At 41.6% G+C, this 22266-nt stretch overlaps 1 protein-coding gene across 1 annotated transcript in view; it reads right to left on the reverse strand.

Moving 5' to 3' along the window:
* The window catches only part of SYTL3 (synaptotagmin like 3), a 50752-nt gene that overhangs the window by 27153 nt on the left and 1333 nt on the right, over positions 1–22266 (reverse strand). Inside the window, exon 2 of the mRNA XM_075267878.1 lies at positions 7792–7995. Coding sequence (XP_075123979.1) covers positions 7792–7901 — 110 coding nt within the window. The 5' untranslated portion in view covers positions 7902–7995. The remainder of the gene's footprint in view (positions 1–7791; positions 7996–22266) is intronic.

Genomic DNA, 22266 nt, shown 5'->3' on the forward strand with positions numbered 1-22266 from the left:
TACAGCATATAGTCCTCAGTTTAACATCATTACAAAATTAGTAAAAGAAAATTTATCAATATTACAGACAGATTCGGTCACAAACAGTATCTTACAAAATGGAATCCAATTCGTAGCTAAGAAATGCAGGACGTTAAGTAACACATTATCACCAAGTTATCTCCCAATAGAAAACAATTCAAAATCTAAAGGATCAAAAATAGGTTTTTCCAAGTGTGGAATACCTAAATGTAAGACATGTGCATTGGTCATGAACGTCACAGAGATAATGAGCAGTGCTTCTGACTTTAAGATTAAAATCGAAGATCATATGGATTGCAATACGGAATCGGTTATATATTGCTTTAGATGTCTTGAATGTAGTATTGACCATATAGGATGTACTAGTAGAAAATTAGGCATTAGAATTTCAGAACACATAAGAGACAGCAAAAAAGAGGTGACGGAGAGTATGTCAGGTGCTTCGCGGTATTTTTCCACCATACGTAAAGGAAGTGTTCATACACTGCGTTTCTTTGAAGTAGAAAGAGTGAATAAATCAATCAGAGGGGGAAATCACAAAGAAAAATTATTGAAAAGGGAAGCTTTCATTATTCTGAAGTTGAATTGTAGAAGCCCCAAGGTATGAATGTAAAGACAGACCTGACTTACATTTATTAAAATGCATATATAAATTGTGGATTATGGTAAGATCAAATGAAGGAAAATAATAAGCTATGATAAATTACATTATATTCAGATTATTACAACAAGATATAATATGTAAAGTGACAAACTGTAATACAAGCAAGCGGTGGTGTCTACTAAGAGTCGTATATTATATGGTAAATGATTTGAAAATGTTACAAAAATAGACAAATGACAAGAAGTGCTGAACAAGGAAGTGTATATATGAACTTACCGTTGTCCGTGCGAGATTATACATACAAACAGATAGAGAGAATAGTAGTTTGTGATTGGTGAGAATAGATCACGTGACATACTTCCTATTGGTTAAGGGAGTCTAGTGAAGAAGGATGTATTGCGCCTATATACGTAGTTCATTCATAGAAAATGGGAGAGTTTATGATGGGTGAAAGGAGAACACGTGATATAGGGTGATTGGCTAATAGGACTTAGTATAAGGTGCAAAAGAAAGACGATAGAATGACAATGTGCTGGCAGTGTATATATATTCCTAGAAAGAAGATATAGATATAAACAGTGATATAAATTAGAGATGAGCGAGTAGTACTCGATCGAGTAGGTATTTGATTGAATACTACGGTATTCGAAATACTCGTACTTGATCGAGTACCACTCGCTATTCGAATGGAAAAGTTCGATGCAGAACCAGCATTGATTGGCCGAATGCTATACAGTCAGCCAATCAACGCTGGTTCTTCTCCTACCTTTAGTAGGCTTCTCCATGCAGCTTCCCCGTGGCGTCTTCCGGCTCTGAATTCACTCTGCCAGGCATCGGGCCTGGGCAGAGCCGACTGCGCATGCCCGCTTGTAGTGCGGATATGCGCAGTCGGCTCTGTCCAGGCCCGATGCCTGGCAGAGTGAATTAAGAGCCGGAAGATGCCGCGAGGACGCTGCACGGAGAAGACTTCTCGGAGGATCCAGCCCGACCATTACTCGTGGACTTGGTAAGTATAATTTGATCAAACGTTGCCTACCCCTGAAATGAGCATTTTCCCCCCATAGACTATAATAGGGTTCGATATTCGATTTGAGTAGTCGAACATTGAGGGGCTACTCGAATCGGATTTCGAACCTCGAACATTTTAGTATTCGCTCATCTCTAATATAGATCAAAGTGGTAATGGTTATCCAGAGGAATGTCTGGCTTAGTAGGTGTATATATAAAACATATAAAACTAATAAGAAACAAAAGTATAGGAGTTTTTTCCAATAAACTTTATTGAGACAAAATGTATAAACAAAACTATTTAATGATTTAGAGTGCCACACATCATTAAAAGGGAGTGTTCATATATAAAGAGGTTAGTTTCACAGATGAGACACGCTATGACTAAGAGGTAGAGTACCTTGAAACGCGTTAGCGGTTGTTTTAAATCATGATAAATGTTTTTTTGTACGGTGAACTTCATTTTAAATATGGAAAATTAAAAGTTAAATTTTAAGAAGCCCTTGGAGCAGTGCGGACTATCTATACTATTGACATTTTCACACTAGAGGGCCTGGGTGTGTCAGGACCAGTCTCTCTAGGACCTTCATCAGGTGGTATGTCAGTGCTACAGGTCGGTAGTCATTGTAGCCCATAACCTCCCCTGGGGTTCTGATTACCCCCCCCCCCCCCCCCGAGTATAATAACAGTTTATGGGTGGGCAACTGTGGGGAATAATAGAGCTTGAAGGGTCCATTGTGGCCCCTGTAATCTCTATTATGCCCCATAGCGGCCCCCCCTGCAACCTCTATTATGCCCCACAGTCTATTGTGCAACTGTGGGGCATAATATATGCTGCAGGGGCCGCTGTGCGATATATATATAATATAGGGGTTGGGTGCATGGAGAAGTGAGGAGTCAAAGATGTCTGTGTTACAATCTTTACAGAGTCAAGTCACAGCTGAAAGAAGTGGTTATGGCAGTCCAAAGGGAAGAGACAAAGGGCCACATGGTGGCTCAGTGGTTAGCACTGCAGCCTTGCAGCACTGGGGTCCTGGTGTTCAAATCCCACCAAGGGCAAAAAAAAAAAAAAAAAAACATCTGCAAGAAGTTTGTATGCTCTCCCCATGTTTGCATAGATTTCCATCCCATATTCCAAAAAGACATACTGATAGGGGGAAAAAAAAAGTACATTGTGAGCTCTATATGGGGCTCGTAATCTACATTTAAAAAAAAAAAAAAAGACAAAGGGAAGAGACTGGAACTGTGGGAAGAAGTCTCCTGTGAGTATTACTGCCCAAAATATTACTGCATTGTATTTAAAGTAATGTTACTGCTAGCACCCCTAACCCCCCACTGCCGGAGGTGGACGATCAAAAGATGAACTCGCCCCGGACTCAATACCAGGGGGGAGGGGGGGCATCTTTTGATCGTCCGCCTCAGGCAGCAGAGAGGCTAGGTTCACCATTGATTGTATATCACATGACTATAGACTCATTTTTTTGAATGACAGTAAGCAGAGATCTAGAAAACCATGAGGAATTGAGAATACAGAAACAGACAATCCCTTTAATGAAAAAAATAGGGTGTATTAATCAAAACTGTCAGACAGAAAACTGATGTTGATAGCAACCAATCAAGGCTCATTATCTTTTTGATGGTTGCGCCATCAATACAAATGGAAATAAGTAAACTGACTATGCATTTTATTTTATTTTTTTACCCCATAATCTATAATGGGATCCGTGTTTTTACTGCACGCTGTCCGCGTTTGTTCTAAGTTTACTAAGTTATGCTATTAACCCCTTAATTATACAGACTATATGGCTTTAGGGACCAAGTACACCTAATATATATATATATATATATATATATATATATATATATATATATATATTAGTTTTATTTTTTTTAAATGCAGATTGTGATCACAATGTACATTTATTTTCCTATCAGTATGTCTTTGTAGAATGGGAGGAAATCTACGCAAACTCCTTGTAGATGTTGTTCCTGGCGGGATTTGAACCCAGAACTCCAGCGATGCAAGGCTGCAGTGCTAACCACTGAGCCACCTCTGACTACACATTTTAGTCCTGGTTCACATCTGCGTTCAGTGTACCATTCTGGAAGTTCGTATGGGGACCCCCCGAATGGAATATCGAACGCAACGACAAGCAGTGAACTTATGAAAGCACATGGACCCCATAATCTATAATGGGATCCGTGTGTTTACTGCACGCTGTCTGCGTTTGTTCTAAGTTTACTAAGTTATGCTATTAACCCCTTAATTATACAGACTAAATGGCTTTAGGGACAAAGTACACCTTTCAGCTTTTTGCATTCCAGCTTTCTGAGAGCCATAACTTTTCTATTTATCAATTGACTTCAAATGGAAAAAAAAAAGGAAACAATCTAAACAAATGTAAACATTCTGATATACAATATTATGCATCAATTTTTTGGAAGGGTTGGGGGTGGGACAGCAAAAAAAAATAGCCATTGTTTAATTTTTGTTTTGTTTTTTTACATTGTTTACCATATAGTAGTCTGTTTTTAACATATAAATTCAGACACCCTGAGACAAACAACTGCTTTTCAATAAAAAAGAACTGCAGATTAACCTCCTAGATGCTATGATCAATAGCAGTATCAAGGTGGGTCTGGGAGTAAGATTGCCCCCTTGTCACTCTTCAGACCCCCTGCAATAAGATTACAGGTTCTGGGGGTTGCCATAGGAGCAAGGAGGCCAGGCAACGGCCTTCTGACTGCCTATTAATGTATTTTGATCACTTTGCTTTCCCCAAAAAAATCACAATAAAAAGTAATCAAAATCAAACAAACAGTCATATATATCAAATATTGCTACCAATAAAAAGTACAAAGTATCCCACAAATAAAGAACCCTGACACCAAAAAAAAAAAAAGCGAGATCGACCAATCTGTCAATTCTCCAACGCATGGAAAAAGAGCCAAAGAAAACACTGCGCTAGCATCGACTGGATAAACCGAAATCCTTTATTGAAGACACAGCATAACACTACACTCCTAACAGCGTTTTGGGGTCACAGTACCCCTTTATCAAGTGATATATATGGCAAAGTAAACACAGAGGGATTCTTATTATATCCCTAGGGGTGGATCCCAAAGAGTCTCATGACCTATGGATTCCATGACTTACAGATGCTGGTTTCATGACACTTATGGGCCTACCTGATTGAAATGTGTGGTGATGTCACATCAGCTTACCTCGGTAAAGTAAAAGTCTCCTGTAAAACTTCTGTATGGGAGCTATAGAGAGCTAGTCACACAGCAAGCAGGCAAATGTTCTCACCATGGCTCTCAATACCTCCCAAAAAAACCTAAATAAAACCTAATCAAAACATTAATGAAAGTAGAACTCATCACGCAAAGAATAAGCCCTCACATAGCTATGTCTACAGAAAACTAAAAAAGTTATGAATTTTGGAAGAGGGGAGGGAAAATCTGAAAAAAAAACATACAAACTACCTTAAATAGTTAAGTGATTTTTGCAATGTACTTAAGGTAAATACTACTTTACAAAATCATACTATTATTAGAGATGAGCGAACACTAAAATGTTCGAGGTTCGAAATTCGATTCAAACAGCCGCTCACTGTTCGAGTGTTCGAATGGGTTTCGAACCCCATTATAGTCTATGGGGAACATAAACTCGTTAAGGGGGAAACCCAAATTCGTGTCTGGAGGGTCACCAAGTCCACTATGACACCCCAGGAAATGATACCAACACCCTGGAATGACACTGGGACAGCAGGGGAAGCATGTCTGGGGGCATAAAAGTCACTTTATTTCATGGAAATCCCTGTCAGTTTGCGATTTTCGCAAGCTAACTTTTCCCCATAGAAATGCATTGGCCAGTGCTGATTGGCCAGAGTACGGAACTCGACCAATCAGCGCTGGCTCTGCTGGAGGAGGCGGAGTCTAAGATCGCTCCACACCAGTCTCCATTCAGGTCCGACCTTAGACTCCGCCTCCTCTGGCAGAGCCAGCGCTGATTGGCCGAAGGCTGGCCAATGCATTCCTATGCGAATGCAGAGACTTAGCAGTGCTGAGTCAGTTTTGCTCAACTACACATCTGATGCACACTCGGCACTGCTACATCAGATGTAGCAATCTGATGTAGCAGAGCCGAGGGTGCACTAGAACCCCTGTGCAAACTCAGTTCACGCTAATAGAATGCATTGGCCAGCGCTGATTGGCCAATGCATTCTATTAGCCCGATGAAGTAGAGCTGAATGTGTGTGCTAAGCACACACATTCAGCACTGCTTCATCACGCCAATACAATGCATTAGCCAGTGCTGATTGGCCAGAGTACGGAATTCGGCCAATCAGTGCTGGCTCTGCTGGAGGAGGCGGAGTCTAAGGTCGGACCTGAATGGAGACTGGTGTGGAGCGATCTTAGACTCCGCCTCCTCCAGCAGAGGCAGCGCTGATTGGCCGAATTCCGTACTCTGGCCAATCAGCGCTGGCCAATGCATTCTATTAGCCCGATGAAGTAGAGCTGAATGTGTGTGCTTAGCACACACATTCAGCTCTACTTCATCGGGCTAATAGAATGCATTGGCCAATCAGCGCTGGCCAATGCATTCTATTAGCTTGATGAAGCAGAGTGTGCACAAGGGTTCAAGCGCACCCTCGGCTCTGATGTAGCAGAGCCGAGGGTGCACAAGGGTTCAAGTGCACCCTCGGCTCTCCTACATTAGAGCCGAGGGTGCGCTTGAACCCTTGTGCAGCCTCGGCTCTGCTACATCAGAGCCGAGGGTGCGCTTGAACCCTTGTGCACACTCTGCTTCATCAAGCTAATAGAATGCATTGGCCAGCACTGATTGGCCAGAGTACGGAATTCGGCCAATCAGCGCTGGCCAATGCATCCCTATGGGAAAAAGTTTATCTCACAAAAATCACAATTACACACCCGATAGAGCCCCAAAAAGTTATTTTAATAACATTCCCCCCTAAATAAAGGTTATCCCTAGCTATCCCTGCCTGTACAGCTATCCCTGTCTCATAGTCACAAAGTTCACATTCTCATATGACCCGGATTTGAAATCCACTATTCGTCTAAAATGGAGGTCACCTGATTTCGGCAGCCAATGACTTTTTCCAATTTTTTTCAATGCCCCCGGTGTCGTAGTTCCTGTCCCACCTCCCCTGCGCTGTTATTGGTGCAAAAAAGGCGCCAGGGAAGGTGGGAGGGGAATCGAATTTTGGCGCACTTTACCACGCGGTGTTCGATTCGATTCGAACATGGCGAACACCCTGATATCCGATCGAACATGAGTTCGATAGAACACTGTTCGCTCATCTCTAACTATTATATTAAAGACTGTCACATTTAGGCAAAATTGGTTACAGACAAAATGACAGTAATAAGCAGCAGTTAAACAGCACAGTAACAAGCTAAAGGGTTGTATCAGTCTCCAATTACATCCTATAAATATATGCGCGAGCCACATTAACTCCATTGGCTACATCATCATTTCACACTTATATTGTAGCTCCTGCTGTTACTTTCATCATTAAAATTTATTACATTTTTCAAGAATTTCCTGCTGTTATTTTGGTTATAATTTTTTTTAAAGATTTCCAGCAACCTTTATTGCAAAAATGGTCACCAGGCTCATTCACATTTAACTTCCTATTTTGAGGAAGTCTTTTCAATCTGTGACTAAATATTTTGCATACATCATATTCTGTTACATGAATCTTTGCGGTTTAGGACTCCACTATAGAAGTCAACCTACTGAGTAGTACAAACAGTTGACAGCACTATCTAGCACATCTCACCGTTTTGGGCTGAATTCACACTGTGCTTTTAAAATCAGGAAACGCATGTTTTTTTCAATTGCTGTAATTGGTAGCACATTTTACTATGTATTCAGCTGAGAAGCACATTTCTTTAACCAGAGGATTTTAAAGTAATGCCCATTAGCTTCAGGTGAAATATATTGTAATAAACTACTCAGTGCTGCAAGTAAAAACTGCATGTAGTTACTGACAAAGTGAAGCCAGCATTAGGACATGGATAGTGTAAAGCAGTGTTACAGGAGGATTACAAATGGTGTGATGTTCCTTTACTCTTTATAGGATTTTGACTAACATAACATGGATATAGAAGAGTAGCAGGACTCACAGTACCTTATTCTTTCCTCCTCTGCTTTCTGAAGAGTTTGGTCTCGATATAGGACTTCCAGAACCCTCTGTCTTTCAAGCTCCTTGAGAAAGCTTAGATTGAAATCAACAGCCATCTTCTGAGAAGTCCTGAGATCTTGCTACCATCCACTTCTCGCTTGGATTGACTTGTCACTTAATGTTCCATGGTTGAGGGACAGAGGAGCATATCTGCTGGGTAGATACATAGATGAGATGTGACTTCCTCATCATCAGTCCAGACAAGACAAATGAATCTCTATCAGCGCTGTCACATGGTATGACACTGGACTTGTCTACGGTAAGATGCCACGTTTCTATGAGCCTTATGTTTAGGCCTTTAGATACAGTGAGCTGCAGCAGGTGTTTGCAGACAAATGCGAGTAGAGAAGAAAGCGCAGTAGTTTTGTGTTGTTAACTTGAGCACATTTTCTGGTCTTACATTGAACTACATAATGCAGCTGTGGGAAACATAACCACTTATTCCTGATAATGTGCCAAGACTATAATGATATAATGTGCAGCAGCTAAGTGGAGCCATTCACTAGGCACAGCTTGCAGACCAGCTAAAAAGGCTTTGCTTTCAGCATTCTGCCCCGTAAAAGTGGGAAGTCAATCTGTCTTCAGTACTAACTGTGCAGATCCAAGACTACAAGCAAATATATTCTGTAGTGCATTGTATATAAAACAATCTACAAAATAATATTTGTTCATGTGCACCCTGGTAAGTTTACAGCAGGTTATCTACTCCAGATCGCTTTAGGCTGCTGTTTCCTGAAAACCATATGACAATCATCATGATAGTAGTAGGGCTTAGCAAATGTAGCTCTATTATAAAGTATTTCATATACATAGAGTTATAAGGATGGATATACCATTACTGAGGCAACCATGGTTACAAAGAAGCTAGTAGAGATGAGTCTGAAATAAAGGTTACTTAAAATTACTCCCCTATGGTGTAAAAAAGCAGGAGTCCCTGCACACAAGGCACTAGGGTACAAGCCTAAGGAGCACAGCATGCTTTTCTCATACAATGAATGCAGAAACAATCAGTTCCCAAGCAAGTACCGTATATACTCAAGTATAAGCTTATCCAAATATAAGCTCTACACATCAGACTCATTCCTTTGTAAGTATAAGGCTAAGGCCCCACTGGGCGTAAATGCAGCGCTAAAGCACTGCGGAAAGAACCGCAGCGTGAACGCACTGCGGTTCTTTCCGCAGCGCTTTCAACAGAAAGTTCGCAGAGTTTTCCTCTGCGGACTTTCTCTTAACATTATCTCTATAGGAAAGCTGCCGGCGTTTCCGTAGATATAATTGACATGCTGCGATTTGCAAAGCCGCAACAGCTTTGCAAATTACAGCGTGTCCGCGCTGCGATCTTTTCCGCAAAGTGGGGATGGGATTCGCATGAATCCCATCCATTTTGCCTGCACTGTACAATGCCACGATTTTTCCCGCAGCGTCTCCGCTGCGGCCAAATTGCAGCGTTTACGCCCAGTGGGGCCTTGGTTTTAAGGCGTTTTTTTTTTACACCCTGGCATTGACAGGCTTACTATAGGAATACTAGTGACACAAAACCACTGATGAATAAGGATATGGTGGTGGTAATGTCTCAGATTCACCTTGCAAGTTCCCTTTATAATGACCTAGGGTGGGTTGCATTTTTTTTTTTTTTTTTTTAAATGTAGATTGTGAGCTCCACATAGAGTTCACAATGTACATTTTTCCCTATCAGTATGTCTTTTTGGAATATGGGATGGAAATCCATGCAAACACGGGGAAAACATGCAAACTCCTTGCAGATGTTTTTTTTTTGCCCTTGGCGAGATTTGAGCGCCAGGACCCAGCGCTGCAAGGCTGCAGTGCTAACCACTGAGCCACCGTGTGGCCCCCCCAACATTTTTGGACAAGACAGCACTAGGTTAAAAATGGCTCAAGAAAAATACATGGGGTAAACACAGTGGTTTGGCCACAGCAAAAAATCCATGGCAAAAAAACACAGCATTTTAAAGTCACCGCAAAGTGCGGAAAAGTACACACAGCAGGCATGCTGTGATTTGCAACACTGTTGCAGTTTTGGAAATCACAGCTTGTCAATAATAGCTACAGAAACGCTGGTGGTTTCCCTATAAGTATAATGGAAGCAGAAAGTCTGCAGAGGAAACCTGTAATGCGTTGTCGCCACAGTTTTTCCCTCCCCTTAGTCATTGCGGAAAAAAATGCAGTGTAAATGTATCAAAGTTTTTTCTACAGCGGTTTTCATTGTATTTTTGATGACCTTTTCTCTGTGTATTATCTTCAGGGCGGATCTGGAGTAGGCCTCAGCACAGGTGTAGCTCCTAGGCTCATTACTGACCCAGAGCCTGCAGTTCATGGCTGTTACATGAGGTGTTTGGTTCTGTCCTGTAACACTGAGTCCCGTGAGACTATATTGCTCCTGTTTTGTTAGTGTGGCTGGAAGTAAGCCACACATATAGTTAGGTTATCTGTTCTGTTAGCTAGTTGCTCAGACGAGCGGGTTTTTATTTTGTTTTTGCCTGAAGTTAAGACTGGATTTTGTTTTATTTTTATGCCTGAAGTGAAGGTTTATTTTCCTGTGTTTTGCTAAATAAACCAGTTTGCTGCATATTTTGTGCCCCTGTCTTGACTGTTTGGGTCCGCACCATTAATTCTACCGAGCTAACTTCCCCACAACCTATAGTGAAAACGCAAACATTTCCGCAGGTATCATTGACATGCTGTGATTTTCAAAAATGCAACTTTTCTGCAGTGGATTTTTTTTTTTTTTTAACGGAGTCTGTGTTATGAAATTAATGAATAAATGAAAATCTTATTCACTATACAGGTACTGTAAAATGCACCTTTTTTTTCTGCGTTGTTTCTGCAGCGCCAAAAATGCCTGCATTTTTGCAACATGGAGTTTTAGCCTGAGACTGGGGACTCAAAAGTCACACCTCTTAACTATTGCGCCTTATTCAGAGCCATTACTACTGGGGTCAAAATCAAGTAACTAGCCAAACACTCTGCTTTTACAAATATTTGGTCGTAGACTATAAAGTAGCGATGTACTTAGTAAACCAAAGAATCCTCGCCCACTCTCTGCAGGAAGCTAGCCTTAGTTATTATTCAGCAATCTAGCAACAAAGGTATTTCCACAAAGTTTCACAAATGTTTAATGTCTCTGGGCAAGTGCCCTTCATCACTCTCCTTCACAAGATAGGCCAACCACTCAAAGACCCCCTCAATGACCAGGAGAACAGAATTAGGGAAGTTAAAGTGCAGTCACACCAAATACTGATTGATTTAGATTTCTCTTTTGTTCATTCACTTAATTTTGTGACAAAAATAAACTATTGAGACATCCCACATTTGAAAGAATTCTTACTTTGCAGCAATTTTACTCACTTGACTAAACCTTCGCACAATACTGTATATATTGGGGTACTCAGGTATTTTTAGTAATAGTTTACAGACCAGGGTCCGCCATCACTTTAGACAGACCTGGGCTTAGGCTAGAAAAATGAATAAATACTATTTAATACTAATCTAACCTTCCCTGGTTGTGAAATAGAGTCAGTAACAATTAGTGGTGAGTACAAACATGGCGTTATACTGTCTGGGGGCACTAATGTGGCATTATACCAAGGAATGGCACTAACTTGGTATTATGCTGTAAGGAGCTCTATACTGCATAGTGTGGCATTAAAGAGCTTCATACTGTGATAGAATTAAGAAGCATTTTACTGTGAAGGGGAGCACTAACTGAGGCTCCGAAAGGCTACTTTAGGGTTGTGTACCTCTTGATGAGAGATTGTTGACTACTAGACATGCCTGTAAGATGTACTCAGACATTTTAGCCATTTGACAGAATTTGACAATGGGCACATGGTTGAGAGAAGCAGGATGGTCATTTTGACAAATTTCCATTCATCAAGGCTGTTAGAAGGTGTTGAGCACAGTGGTTTTGTAAGAGTGAGCACAAATGGCAAATAATTTCCGAATTGCCCAGAGAGACTACGGGTATAAAGAGTTATTTGATCCACCAACCAGTACGAGCAGCTTCCACAGTCTCCTTAGCAGAAGGAAATCTAGTGACACGTGCGCATTACATGTCCTCCTATTGACTGCCAGCCACTGTCCTCTGCATTTGCGGGTTTATGATCAAGAAACCTGGACTGTTGTGGACTGTAACTGTATCATGTTAACAGACGAATCCCGGTTCTGTTTGTGATGTGACTGTTGGGTTTGAGTGTGGAGGTCTCATAGTGAGCATTACAATCCTGCCTTTACTGTGGAGCGACACTCTGCCCCAACTAATTGTGTATGATCTAGGGAACCATGATATATGACAGTTGATTCCCCCTACCATATGTGTTGACCCTCATGGCAGAGCTTCCAACAAACATTATTAAGCAGCATAAAGGTGAATAAGTCTGGTGGGCACTGATTTTCTTTAGAGACAGCACCATGAAGGAGAAATGAGTCTTAAAGGTCATACAATGTTCCTCTAGGAAAAAGTTATGCAAAACAGCTCTTCTTTCCCAATCAAAATACCAGCCCAGAGAAAGAGCAATCATTCTGACCCGTGTGTACATCCCTCCTTGTGTTTGTCCCTGATATTGACAGTCACTTGGCCAATCGCCGACTGTATGAAAATTGTATCTAATATAGCCATTATTGACCAACAATCTCCTATGACAAGATTTCTGTTTAAGTAGAGGAAAGCGAGAAAGTGGATATGCTGTGCCCATGGCAAAACTGACTTCTATCACAGGAGAGAAGACAGAGTACAATTGAAGAGTGGCAGAGGTTGAATGTGTTAGAGGTGGATTATATTGGCCAACTGGCACACTTTCCACTGGCCCATCGGTCAGAAATACCAGAATGTTAGTCTAGTACTATATGTGAATTAGGAGACAATACTTATGGCACTGATTTACGGCTTGATGAGATTTAGCTTGTTTAGGCTGCATTACAGGAGCAGATTGAAGAGAATAAAGGAATCAAGACAACTCATAAATGGAATACACAACGTATACATATAAGCCTCTACATAGTATTTAATAAAAGCTAATGTTCCACTATATACAGAAAAATATTTTTGACGGAGCCAGAACATGTGCCATATTTATTGAGATACACGTGTGTGGTGCCAACCTCCCAAACTATACTGTTTATTAGACTGTCATAATAAACACTAATCTTGGCCAATATGTTTTTAAAATTTTGGAACGAGAGAAGGAATAGGAGTCAGATATTTTTCAATGGCGTTATCAAGCCATCCATGAATTACATGGGTGCTCGCTACGTGACCCTGACACTGGGGGAAAAGAGGGAATGACTGACCAGCAAAAGCTTTGCCTGTCAAAAATTAGCCAATTTGCCAGGGCGCTAAAAGCTAACCATGGCAGTCAGTTGATCAATATGGCACCTTAATTCTGGAACAAGTTGTCTCTATTAAAACAATGGGGAGAATTTATTAAAACTGGAGATTCTTGCCACCAGCCTTAATTCATCTCCAACAGGCACATGACTGGCTAAAATTACTAAGAGGCCTCAAATCTACACCTGTCAGAGACTAGAGCTCAGCTCCCATTTAAGTAAATGGGAGCTAAACATGCAATCATTTTTAGAACCATTAATTTAGGGGCCAATAGTAAGAATAATTTAAAGCTACAATTTGAGTTTATTAGGGTTTTCTGACAAAGTGTATGAGAAAAGACGTTGGTATTTTTTTTTTTTATAAGATGTTATACTGGTAACAATTACAGTAATATGAATACAAACCTATGCTATGTACCACGTTTGTTATTACAGTGGCTTCATGTTACCAGTGCAGCTGCGGGGTTGACTTCATCCATATGATGTTTTATATCCATATCGACATACTCTCATATATTGTTCACGGTGCATAGACATTTGTTTGGAGCCTTTTACTACAGGTGCCTAGTTCAATGGTTCAAGACCTCCTAATAGGCTACTTTAGGTTATTGAACAAACAAACAAAAATAACTGAATAGATCGGTTTAGCCATATAGCTAAACATCACAGCCGACTGAGCGCTCAACACATATAGCGCATCTTTTTTGTTTTCTAGTGTTAACCCATGAATTGGGTATGCTGGGGGGCCTTTAGTTAACCATCCAATGCCTCTGATGATCCGGAGTAGCTGGGGAAACGCGTTAGGCAGAGTAGTTTAGGCCTATGTGTCAGTACCTTCATGTGTGAATGCGGCTCTAGCCAACTAATCAATACTCTGGTTTGAGTACAGCTGAGTGTAGTACGGGGTCTGCTGTATTGGACTTTAGTGTTAGTAGTTTGTGTGGTGTATTGGAGTTGTATGGGTGAAAGTGGATCTTCTTCTAGGGAATCATGCTAACTAGTATCCAGGCAATGGATTCACCAAAGTGATAGGAGGTTACCTAGTACCCAAGATATTTCCTAAACCAGCCTGTTTGTCATACACACAGTTTAGCCCCTTTTTCTACCATTTTTATCATATGGATAGCTAGCTTTTAATGAACATTAATAAAAGTTACATTTTAGTGCACTTTATTTTCTTTTTTTGTTTTACTTTAGGTTATTCTCTAATTGACATCTCTATGTATGGACTGCATATCTGATTGGATTAAAGCTGAACGATTATTACACAAGGGAACCCAGGAGGAAATGGATGAAGTTAACTGAAAGTTGCACTGTTCACTTACAGATCCATGTCTTAACAAAAGTGGTATGTAGCATAGGTTATCTTAGGTATGTATCTTATAATGGCAAGCCCTCATACAGGCAGTATGTACTGAAAATGGCTGTTCTGGCATTCAGCATAGGCTATATATATCATATAACATGTGTTATACTTGCTAAGCCTGTATTATCAGTTCACCCAGTTATCTGTTCTAACAGTCTGGGACATCAATATGGGGATGCATAAAAAATGATTCTTCTGAATGAAGTAGGTTATACATGTAACCACGAATGACTCTTAGGGAGCCTTCACATGGAGTTACGCTCCGCTCATTCTGAACGCAAAACTCGTTCAGAATGAGCGCGTAAAAACCAGATCCCATTGATTTCTATGGTTGCCGGCATATGCGTGTATCACATTGAAAGCAATAGGTAAAAAATCCTCCCATTGATTTCAAAAGGCAGCGCGCGTATGCCAGAACCCATAGAAATCAATGGGATCTGGTTTTTACACACTCACTCTGAACGTGTTTTACGTCCAGAATGAGTTGAGCGTAACTCCTTGTGAAAGCTCCCTTAGGCCGGGGCCCCACGTTGCAAAAATACAACGTTTTGACCACGGCGTGAAAGGCAGCAGCAAAAAACACTGCATTTTACAGTACCTGCAAAGTGGATGGGATTCTGGATAATCCCATCCCCACACTGCCGAAAAAAATCCCCAGCGGAACCTTGCAGCATGTCAATTATACCTACAGAAACGCTGTCATTTTCCGTATAGGTAGAAAAAGTGAAAGAAAAAACTGCGGACTGTTTGTGAAAGACACTGCAGAAAAAACACTGATGCGTTTCTGCCGAATTTTTTTCCACAGTGTTATTTTTTTTGCTGGGCTCGTTACGTGGGGCTATAGCCTTAAAATGTTTTTCTCATGAACAACAAGATAGGGCATAAGGGTTTGATCGCTGGGTGTCTGACTGGTGGGACTTCCACTAGTCACAAAAATAGCAGTTCCCGAATCCCCTGTGTGAACGGAGTAGTGTTGCACCTAGAACAGCCATTTTCAGCACACTCTGCTTGTTTGTTGACCTGATATTACAAATTTTACAAGTATAACTAAATTACTTTGGTACATATAACATGTTAAGTACCTACGGCCTGTTCTCACAGCTTGTGACTATTTAAAAAACATGGAAAACATGTCAAGAACTTTCTAAAAGACCATCCAGCTCCAGATATTTACTTAGGGGGCGTTCACACTACTGCCACTGTCCACCCCGGGGTTTTGTCCTAAACTCCAGGGAAACTGGACAGGGAACGGCTTGCCGGTGGTCAGCTTTAAAACCCATCCATCATTATTTTTTGGGGTTTTTTTTGCACGGACACAAAATTCTGCATGTATGATGTGTGTTTCCAGGTGGAGAGGTCGCATACAAACACCGGCGGTCACCATTAAAAACCCATTCAAACGAATGGGTTTTAAAGCTGACCGCCAGCAAACTGTCCCCTGTCCAGTTTAGGATGGCATTTCTGGGGTGGACAGCGGCAGTAGTGTGAACCCAGCCTTAGGTTCTGGTTAATCTGTCCCTGTGTTTCTTTGCACATCAGTATAGAAGCAGCAAAGTTTCATTAATTATTCAGGCAAGTAATAGTTAATGGGCTGTCTGCCTAACACAATCTAGCAGAATCTATATTCTGTGCTGCAGAGATAAGAGGCTGTAAGTGATGGTTCTGCTGTTGAGTATCCTGTAAGATGGGATCACGTACATAAATAGTGTGACAGGAAGTTGTTATGTTCTACAAACAAGCTGTCAAGCTTTCTGATCCGCAGTAGAGATTTCAGGTCACTTCAGCAGATTCTGTCTTTTCTTTTTTCTAGCATAGGTTAAAAAGTAATCTGCTTATGTGCAACTTGTAATTCATGACTGGGAAATGAAGCAAGACAATATCTGACGAATAATGGTGCGAATTTCAGTTTTATATTATAATTTTTATAGCGTATTTGTGTTTTCTTGACAGTTAATAATCATCATTACATGTGAACATGATTGTATTAGTGTTTTACTACTTAAATGTGTATATTTACACAAATCAGATATGTTGCAGAAATTTCTGCCACTATACCATTCATCTGATGGAACGTACAGAACAACATGTGCTTTCGACAAACTATACCCATTTATATTAATGGAACTGGCTTTAGGTTGAACAAATTTTAGCAACAAATTTGTATTTGTCACCTTTGCAGAAAAACATTGTGAAATTCAGGCCACAACGCAGTGGAGTAAGTACAGTACAATACAGTCCTCCGTGCAGTTCTCTCTGCCGCTTTTGACCTGTTTCTGTAGCGCAGTTTCCAACAGCGATTGTGGTGCAGATGTGAACATAGCTTTAGTGAGCATACCAGGAAGGTAGAAAAGATTGGGCCTGCCATTACTCAGAGGCAAGCTAAAATATAACCCGAATTTCAAAAAAGTTGGGACACTGTGTAAAATGTAAAGAAAAAATTATTTTGGGAATCTCATATAACCAGATTTTATTCACAACAGAAAATACAACACATATATCAGATATCCTCACTCTCACTGACCCCCTCCCTTTCTCACACACTACCCCCCTCCCTGTTTCCCTAGGTAGCCTGCCCACTACATCAGCAGCCATCTGTAGCAGGCATGTCAAACTCAGGGTACTCCGAGGGCCACATGAGTAACAAGAGGTTGTTGCGAGGGCCGCACACAGCAGCTAATGGCTAGGGCCTAGGGGACTGATCACTAATACCATGCATCGCAAAAATCCGGCATTTCTATTGCAGGCTACATAGAGTAGCCTACAATAGAAAGTATAGAATGACAGGCTGGAGCCTCACAAGGCTCCCGGCTGCCATAAAAATGCACGCAGGCCCCGAATCTTGCTCCGGGTGCCTGCGATTGCTGGTAAAATGGCACCTCAATTAAAGCTGGCAGACACCATTATTGTGCTGGGGAAGGGTTGTAGTACTGGGGGGGGGGGTGCTGGGGAAGGGGGGGCTGGTGATGGCTGGCTTCTGGATGTCTGGCCCTTCCTTGGGCCTGAGGACTGTTTTTTCCCACCCGCTTGCAATTCTTGCACTTGGGGGTTAATAGGAGCACTACAGACTGTAATACTCCTATTAACCCCCAAAGTGAAAGAATTACAAGGTCGGTGGGAAAAATCACAATTTCTTCTGCAGAAGCTTACCTGCTTCTGCTTTTCAGCCTGCTCAGCGGTCTTGTGAGACCGCGTAGGATGCAGGCACACGTCAGGTGCGGGCCTGATTATGTGGCCACGTCACCCGGCGTGTGGGGAGGAGGGGGCGGAGCGAAGCAGGCAGAGAGCAGGCAGGGAGACCTGCTCTCTGCGAAGGGTGAGGGGTGGCCGCTGGAGCAGCGCTGCATCCAGCAGGGCCGCCCCAATCAACCGCTCACTTTCCTTGTACATCTGTGGCCCGCACAAAAGTCTCAAACTTTGTCTCTAAAGTCTAATGTTTGACATGCCTGATCTGTAATCTCCCGCTCCTAACTCACCACACCTCCCCCAACAAACTGATCCCCCTCCCTGTATATCGTTTTCCACCAAAAGCCAATTAAAATAAGACCTACAAAAGATAAAAAAGTCAGCATGTCTTACATATTGGATGTACTTGCGATCCCCCTGTGAAGAAAGTTAGGCAATGTGCAGGGAGATTGCAAGTGCATTCAATATGTAAGACATACTGGCTTCTGTTGTCTATTGCACATGCGTGGGCTGGCACACATATTCATGACATTGTCGGGTAGTCCGCGCATGCGCAATAGGGTGGATCAGCTCATGAACGCTATTGCGCATGCCCTGTGCTGCAGTGATGGAGGTTCCAGCAGGGAGAAAGGTAAGTATGAGAGGAAGGGTGTAGTGAGGGGATGGGAAGTGAGAGGAGCGCAGGGGACAGAAAGGCAGTGGAGGGGAGTAGAGTGGAGAGTACGGGGATATTGTATGTGATGCTCTGTTTCCGGAAGCGGCGAAAGAGAATGCCACAGGATCCTCAGAAAATGTGCCTTGGGTGGGCACACATGACTGCCCCGGCGATAATGGTAATTATACATTTTTTTTAAATTTAAATAATATATAAAGTAATCTATAAAGTAGATGGGATGGGATGGGTTTAGTTTTTATGTATAAATTTTTGTTTAACAAGGACAACCCCTTTAAAGAAATTTTACATTGAGGAACATTTTTCTGAAATTGTTCAATAATATCTAGATGCAGTTTCTCTCAGGCTGGTGAACTTCTGATCATCTTTGCTTCTGAGAAACTTTTCCTCTCTATCATGCTCTTTTTATACAAAGTCATGAAACTTTGTTGAAACACCTTCAGCTGTTTTTCAGTAGTACCATTTACTTACATCTTACAGCCATCCATTTCTAAATAAGTTATTTTTCTCAAATGAAATGGAAAAATATTGTACTTTCAACTTCTGATATGTGCTCTGTTTTATTGTGTCCAAAATATGGTTCTATGAAATTTTCAGATCATTGCAGACTTATGTTTTTTTTTTACATTTGAAACAGTAGTACAATATTTTTTCACAGGGTTTGTACCCACAGAATAGGGCAGATAGTATAAGGCAGAATCAGAGAGCATAGTTTTTATGTAGACAGTGGGTAAGGAGAGAAGAAGCAATATGAAAGGCCTCTGCATCTAGTTATTGGAATTCAGAGTTCGCACTAAAGAGGCTGTTTTCTACTAAAATTATCAGGAATTCCCTAAGAAGGTACAATAAGAGAGGTCAGCAGCACAGCACTCCAGTGCTGGAGGGAATTGTAAGAAGGCGTGAAGGTAGCGAGTAGAGAGAAAAAGGATCACATCAGCAAGCCAACAATACCTTTTACCAGGGCTCAGATCTGATTTACATTAAAAAAAAAAACACCTTTTTTTTTGCCTTTTCCTTTCTCTATGCCAGTACATAAGGGCAGTTTTATAATGCTTTGTAACTGTGAACAGATCTGATTTGCTGGTTCAGTAACTGAAAACCTACAGGAAGTGAATATTACTATTAAACAAGGTTGCACCATCCTGTTATCTGTATAGGCACAGATAGTATTTTTGCATGCAGTGCTTGGAGGCCAGATTTATACATATACTAGATGGTACCCGCGACTTCGTCTGCGGTGATTGTAGAAGTGGGTATATACAGGCGCGGGTAAGGTTTTCATACTGTGTATAAGGTATGGGATATAAAATGTAACTGTGTATCTTGTTGTTGCTGTAATTCTGAGAGCACATGAGACTTTTGTGTTGAATGTAATTTGTATTTCAGCCGCTATACGGTGTTGGTATAAACTGTACATAGTGTCTTTGGGACAGAAGTATTTCAGGTTAATATACTTTGATATACGACATTGTATGAGTTGTTATTTTGCGCCAGTACATGTAAGTTTTGGGCACAGGATACTCTTGAGCAAGCAACATAAAGTCTGGCCCTGTGCATGACAGTTTAGTAACTCCATGCGCCTCTTATTAATAGCAATTAACCCCATCATGTACTTCACATTAACCCCAGTGTAAGAGTTACTGATAGAGATGAGCGAGTACTGTTGGGATCAGCCGATCCGAACAGCACGCTCGCATAAAAATGAATGGACGTAGCCGGCATGCGGGGGGTTAAGCGCGCCGGCTACGTCCAAGCGGAAGTACCAGGTGCATCCATTCATTTCTATGGAGCGTGCTGTTCGGATCGGCTGATCCCAACAGTACTCGCTCATCTCTAGTTACTGATATGTGAGAGACTTGGAGGTAATAATTAAGTATCTTCATTACTGAGGTCTTTTATTAGTACCTCCATATGTCTCACATATTAGTAACCTTTATATGGGGCACACAGGGGTTAATATGAGGGACATGATGGAGTGTATTCCTATTAATGTGAGGCACATGGAGTTACTAACACTAAACTAATAACCCCAAATGGCTGACATTAATGAGAATAGGAAGTAAAGGAAGGTAGCTGTGTGTTTCTTACTTTCAGTTTGCTAGCAGCTTCGGCAGGAGCTATCACTATAGCAGGCAGAGACTTGAGCGATTAAGCTCCACCCCCTGGGTTTCCTGCACCCCTCTCAAAGGGGAGTGTCCTTATGCCTCAGCTCTAGCAGAGACTTCATTTAACTCTTGCAGGTCCTGTGCTGCTGGCATGCCAGTGAAATATGGCAGGAGTGCCACTCTTGGCATGTGTGCCAGGGGTTGCTGACCCCTGCTGTAGAGGGTAATATGAATTTTGTGGCTTGCTATGGTCCAAAGTGTGTGAGATTGCAGAGATAGTGATGCGAGTTTGGGTTTTGTGGGGGTCCTGGGAAAAACGTATGTGCACTATTGTGACGAAAAGTAGCCTATTGCGCAATCGAGTGTAGGGACTATGTTTGTGGAAAATTTCAGCCAAATCGGTGGAGTGGTTTTTGCGTGATTGACCGCCAAACATCCGAACATCCAAAGGGTCCTGGGAAAAACGTATGTGCGCTATTGTGACGAAAAGTAGCCTATTGCGCAATCGAGTGTAGGGACTATGTTTGTGGAAAATTTCAGCCAAATCGGTGGAGCGGTTTTTGCGTGATTGACCGCCAAACATCCGAACATCCAAAGGGTCCTGGGAAAAACGTATGTGCGCTATTGTGACGAAAAGTAGCCTATTGCGCAATCGAGTGTAGGGACTATGTTTGTGGAAAATTTCAGCCAAATCGGTGGAGCGGTTTTTGCGTGATTAACCGCCAAACATCCGAACATCCAAAGGGTCCTGGGAAAAACGTATGTGCGCTATTGTGACGAAAAGTAGCCTATTGCGCAATCGAGTGTAGGGACTATGTTTGTGGAAAATTTCAGCCAAATCGGTGGAGCGGTTTTTGCGTGATTGACCGCCAAACATCCGAACATCCAAAGGGTCCTGGGAAAAACGTATGTGCGCTATTGTGACGAAAAGTAGCCTATTGCGCAATCGAGTGTAGGGACTATGTTTGTGGAAAATTTCAGCCAAATCGGTGGAGCGGTTTTTGCGTGATTGACCGCCAAACATCCGAACATCCAAAGGGTCCTGGGAAAAACGTATGTGCGCTATTGTGACGAAAAGTAGCCTATTGCGCAATCGAGTGTAGGGACTATGTTTGTGGAAAATTTCAGCCAAATCGGGGTCCAAAGTGTGTGAGATTGCAGAGATAGTGATGTGAGTTTGGATTTTGTGGGGGTCCTGGGAAAAACATATGTGCGCTATTGTGACAAAAAGTAGCCTATTGCGCAATCGAGTGTAGTGACTATGTTTGTGGAAAATTTCAGCCAAATCGGTGGAGCGGTTTTTGCGTGATTGACCACCAAACATCCGAACATCCAAAGTCACAAACCCACAAACTCACAAACATTTCACATTTATAATATTAATAGGATAGGATGAACATGTTCACACATGTATTTGGACTGAGACACAAGTTTTAGCATTTTAGCTGTTTACAAATACATTTTCACTATACGGTTATATAATCAATGAAGTGCAGGATATTTACATCCTAATTAAAATAAATGTTTAGGAATTATAACTTTGTAATATCCGAGTAGCTCTTTTTCAAGAAGCCAAAAGGTAACTGGATAATTATTTCTAAACCTATTTATCAATTAAGCAGGTAAAAAGTCTGGAGCTGATTCCAGGTATGGCATTTGCATTTGGAAGAAAGCAGAAAAAAGAACCCATTGAAGTCAACAAGAGGCTTTTTCCCATACGAATTCTGTGTCAGATCCCATGCACGGAAACT

This window comes from Leptodactylus fuscus, chromosome 3 (genome assembly GCF_031893055.1).
Source record: "Leptodactylus fuscus isolate aLepFus1 chromosome 3, aLepFus1.hap2, whole genome shotgun sequence".
In the NCBI taxonomy this organism is placed as follows: domain Eukaryota; kingdom Metazoa; phylum Chordata; class Amphibia; order Anura; family Leptodactylidae; genus Leptodactylus; species Leptodactylus fuscus.